This window comes from Pteropus vampyrus, unplaced genomic scaffold (genome assembly GCF_000151845.1).
Source record: "Pteropus vampyrus isolate Shadow unplaced genomic scaffold, Pvam_2.0 Scaffold168, whole genome shotgun sequence".
NCBI classification, from domain to species: Eukaryota; Metazoa; Chordata; class Mammalia; order Chiroptera; family Pteropodidae; genus Pteropus; species Pteropus vampyrus.
The window spans coordinates 279,969-285,078 of record NW_011888949.1 but is presented as its reverse complement, the minus strand read 5'-3'; the positions used below and the strand labels follow the sequence as shown (position 1 = coordinate 285,078).

Genomic DNA, 5,110 nt, shown 5'->3' with positions numbered 1-5,110 from the left:
TGGCAGCAGTGGGATGGGCGGCCAGTTTCGGGTGGTGGGCCCCGGATGCCGCAGGCGGCTCGGCCTGTGCCGTGGGCCTTTGGGGTGTCGGCCTGTCGGGCCGTGCTCGGTTCCTGTCAGCGGGGTCACCCGGGGGGCTCCAACAGGCACCGGGCCGGGCCCCGAGCCGGGTGTCACCGTGGTGTCACCGTGGCGCGTTGTCTCTGAAAGCTGTTTTCCTCAGCGGCCTACGTATAAATTCAACTGAGGTCCCCGCGGGACACCTGGAGCCCGGAGCGCGTCCCTGCCAGCGAGGACGCAGCTGCCAGCGCCCGCCCCTCCAGCCGCCTCGTTTTCCAGCTGCTTTCTCAGGGGACAAGCGTTTTAAAGCCGGAGAACACGTGTTATTAAACATGCTGCATCTTTTTAAGATGTGTGATTTTATTCTGAGGAACATAAATTATGTTTTGTATACTATGACTTGGAGAACGTTAGGTTTTATGATTCATTTGCCGGGGTTTAAATGTTTTCACAAAACTTCTGGAGCTTTAGCTACAAATAAAATGCTGTAAATAAAGACTTGTTATCTCTAAATTATGGACTTAAAGATTTGAAATGTTTTGTACTGTATTTTTATTTCTTATACTTTCTTTTATATTGACATCCTGCCCCCATTTTAAATAAATAAATGTACTTTTGAACTTTACTTAGAATCGGGTGATCCTTTGTTATTCCATATTTTTTGCATAATTTTTATGATTTGCATTAAACTGGATCACATTTTAAGTAATTTCAAGGTAAAATGTTTTCTAATAAATGTTCCCCTAAAGAAAAATCTCCCTCCCGTCACCTGCCTGTCGCCTTCCGAGCTCTGTTCTGGCCTCCGTCGCGTGTGGCACTCACTCCCCCCCCCCGCCCCTGTCCCCGCCCCCCGGGGGTCCAAGCAAGGCCTTCAAGCTGTCCCCTGAGCTGTCCCCGCCTGCTGGCTCCTCCCTCCCTGGGGGCCCTCCATACTGTCGCGAGAACAATCTTTCTGAGATGAGATCGACGGTTACTTTCGGCTAAAAAGGAGAAAGTACCCACGTTGTGTAGTTTGAAATCTTCATCTCCTGTGACCCCCAGCCCAGCCTTCACGGCCATTGTCACGCGGGATGACTCCCTGCCCCTCTCATGGGCATAACTGTCCCTCTGGCAAGCCCCCACCCACTACGCCCATGAAGCCTTCCGGGCTTCGCCACACCGAGGGACAAGTGCCTTACTCACAGGCGTGTGCTCGCCCGTCCACGTCTCCCCATTGCCGTGGAAAGCACCAGCGATGGCGGCAAAGTGGACCACGTCAGAGCTGAAGATGTGTCAAAGGAAGGTCACGGTAGCAGCCGTAGGACAGGAGAACGTTCGCGCGTCACGTATCAATGTGACAGAGCTACCGATAAGGAAAACGATTGAAAACTGGGCGAAGGACTCAAATAGATGTTTCTTCAAAGATGTATGAGCGACCAGCAATAAACACACGAAAAACGCTGAGCATCACCGATGGTTAAGAGCAGTGCGAATCAAACCTCAGGGCAGCCAGCGGCCAGGGACACGCGCCTCACGGCCCTCGGGGCGGCCACCGTCCGCCGCGGGGACGTGCGCCTCACCCCACAGTCCAGAGCCAACCAACGACCCGACCAGCGGGTGTTGGTGAGAACAGTGCAGCCGCTGGAAAGCAGCCTGGAGCTTCCTCGACTCAGTGGATCGCCCAGTGATCCAGCACTTTCGCTTCTGGTACGTACCCCAAAGCACGGGACTCACACACCCACGTTCCAGGGTCTCTAGCCAGAAGCTGGGAGCACAGCGCGTGTCCGTCGCCAGGCGGTGGATGCACAGGGTCCAGTGTGCAGCCACTGGATGTCATCAGCCGTAAGAAGGAAGGAAATGCTGACACGCCACGCCACGGAATAACCCTGGGGACGCGGCGCCACTGAGAGACGGCGGACCCGGGACGAACACCGCGCGATTCCGGGGCAGGACGGGGACCGTTCGTGAGGGGAAGTCCTGGAGATGGTGGTGACGGCCGCTCAACGCTGTGACTGCTGAACGCCACTGGGCTGTCCACTTAGAAATGGCCAGCATGGTAAATTTACCCTGCACCACAATCAAAAAAGAAAATGCAGAAAACTGGTTGAGCCAGGAGCTGGCGAGGAGGGGCAGAGTCTATTGTGAGTTGACTCGGATCTTCTGCAAGACTCACTGGGTTCCTAAACCGAGTCCCCAGACCCACAGGCAGAATTACATCACAAGCACACGAATCGGGGTGTGTGCACACGCACACGTGTGTGTTTCTGTCGCTTCTGTTACATCTGAAATGGTTTTGACTCAGAAAAGGTTAAAGTTTTACCATGTTTTCAAAAAGCAAGACAGACGATGTAGATGCACTTTTGGGGGACAGGATGGGATGTGGGATCTGCTCCCCCAGGAGTGACAGGAACACGACACTTTCCATAGAACCCCTTGCAGGAGCTGGGGAGCTGGGTGGCACCAGCCCCCCAAGTGCCTTCACGACCCCTCGCTGGCCCCGAGGCTGCAGCTGTCCCCTCTGCCCTTGGAAGCTGGGCCACTGCTGCCTGCGCCTGGGGCCCGCCATGCCTCCCTGCACTGTGCAGGCGGGGGGTCCCGACCGCCCGCCCAGACGCCCTCGCACAGGTGGCCTCCTGGAGGCCTGGCACACGGTCACCCTCACAGGCCAGGGCCCTGCACACCTGGACGCAGGGCCCAGCGCTTGTCCTCTGCTGCCCTCTGCTGGTGCCTTCGAGAGCAGCAAGGAGCTGCCGCCTTTCCAGGGCGGTGTGACCGGCGGCTGGGGCTGGGCCTGAGACCTGTGTGGACTGCTCTGGGACCCACGTCCCATGCAGTGGCCGTGCAGTGGCCATGCTCCCTGACGCTCCCCGGGGTCCTGCCAGGTCTCAGGAGCAGCCGCGCTGAGCCGGTCACACTGCCCTGGGAAGGCGGCAGCTCCTTGCTGCTCCCATGCACTTCCTAGCGCCCCGGACCATCGAAAGCAGCTGCCTTCGAATTCCACAACTGGCGCAGTCACCTTTTGGCACTTTGCATTCCCTAAAACGACCAGAACGCAGACCCAACTCCTCCGAACCAACTCCTCCGGCGGGGCGGAGCCGCAGGGCACGTTGTTGGGGCTCTACAGACAGTGACCGCACAATGCCTGCGGGGCGATCGGTCCCAGCTCCTCGCCGGCAGGCAGGCAAAGGCTCGTCTGCACCCCAGGCCAGCCCGTTGCTGTCCTGTGTGTCTCGGTCGAGGTGCCAGGAGGATGGCCCCGCAAACTCGTAACCACCTCGAGAGGACCCGGGAGCCTCACTGCCCTGTCACCTGTCCTGCCCGGCTTTGCCCCGCCTCCTTCCCGCCCCTCCCCAGTCCCAAACCGTGAAGGAAGCTGCAGACCTGTTCCCGGAGTCACGTGGGGTCTCCTCCCTAGCATGCGCTGTCGGGTTCAGGATTCCGGGAAGAGCCTTCCCCACGGGGCCAGGCCTGTGCAGCCTCACTGGCCACAAGGGAGGCATCAGCACGGGACACCGAGGCGCAGGCCGCCCCAGGCCAAGGTCACAGTGCTGCCTGCGAGCAGGGCTGGGTGTTGGCGGCCCTGGCCCTTCCTCCTTCGGAGGTCCCCATTAGGGACATGGTGAGTGCCGGCTGCTGGCAAATGTAGGGGTTTGCTGTCCCACATCCGGCCTCCTATTGGTGGTCGTCCGTGTCCGGTGCTCGGCTTGGTGAGGCGCTGGCATCAGGGAGACCAAGGCGAGTGGCCTCAGCATCACCTCTTCCCCCTGAGGATCATGGGAGACATCGTGGTCGGTGCGTCAGTCAAGCTAGAGAAACACGACCAACTCGGAAAGCAATTTGTAAGCAAAACAAACACCAGTCCCGCCACAGAGCGATTGCTGGTGGGGACAGCGAGAACACGCAGCCGACAGGGCGCCGGCGCTGGGCCGTGCCCGCGGGTGGCCGGGCAGTCACATCGGCACCAGCTGGCACCTTGGATCCAATGACCTGATACGAACCGCCTCCTGCTTGTCATCAAGCTGCCTTCTGTGGTTTTCCAAAATTAACAGGAAAGGCCTTCAGCGACCGGCGTGAAGCCGACAGACACGGGACGCCGCCCGGGGCGGCCGGAGAGCGGGCGCAGCCCCCCGGAGGCCCCTCCCCGCCGGCCTGACTGGAGGTGTTCGCACCGTCACAGGAGACCCCGCCTCGGGACCAGGTCGCAGAGTCACGGGCCAAGGAGGCTGTTCCCAGCATTGTCCCCTGCTGTGTTAGCGCTCAGAGGAGGAGGGTTTGGGGTGCTACCTCTGACCCCTCGCTGTGCGACAAATAGCTCCAACACGTAGTCACGTCAAACAGCACATTCTCATCCCACCCACTTTCGGGCCAAACAGAGCAGGCCCGAGGGGGCGGGGATGGCGCCCGGGTCCCTCCGTCTGTCTGTGGGGTGTCAGTGGGGAGAAGCTGAAGTGCTGGAGACAGGGTAAACAAGGAGCCTTGTGGGGCCGGGGCACAGCGGGGCCCAGGGGACCTGGCGACAGTGCCTGTGTCGGAGAGGCCGGTGGGCTCGGCCCAGCCTGGGACGGCCAGGTCCTCCTCCTGAGGCTGGGTGGGAAGTAGGGCTGGCAGCCTGGCTCAGACCCTGAAAGGGGGCCCGCAGGTGGCATGGGGCTCGAGATGTGGCCTGGTGACAGCCAGAGCCGCGGAGCCCTTGAGCGCACTCACGCTCAGCCCCGCTGACGTCCTGACAGACCCCCGGGCCCCCCGACTGTGGCCTTATCTGTAGGCCTTTACTTGACCGTTACAGGACAGACAGACACAGGAGAAGCCCTGTGCTAATTGCAGTTCTGAGGCCACCCGCCAAGGGGCCACTGAGTGGAGCAGGGCTGGGGACACCCCCTCTGGAGCCTTGGGAGGGACAGGCCATGCACGAGGCTGCACAGCCAGCACTAGCCCCCACGTAGATGGGGCACGGGGCCTCCCCCACCCTGCACCCCACTCTCCCGACTGCAGGGGCTGGTCTCTTCCCAGCTGGACGTGCAGCCACATTGTGTCCCCTCCACTCTGTGCCCCACACTGACCTTGGCTCGAC

The 5,110-nt window shown here is 60.4% G+C and overlaps 1 protein-coding gene across 1 annotated transcript in view; it reads left to right on the top strand.

Moving 5' to 3' along the window:
• The window catches only part of PAXIP1 (PAX interacting protein 1), a gene marked incomplete at its 5' end in the record, with an annotated part of 36,613 nt that extends 35,928 nt beyond the window's left edge, over positions 1-685 (top strand). Inside the window, one exon of the mRNA XM_023536732.1 lies at positions 232-685. Coding sequence (XP_023392500.1) covers positions 232-247 — 16 coding nt within the window. The remainder of the gene's footprint in view (positions 1-231) is intronic.
• Between the last annotated feature and the right edge of the window lie 4,425 nt (positions 686-5,110).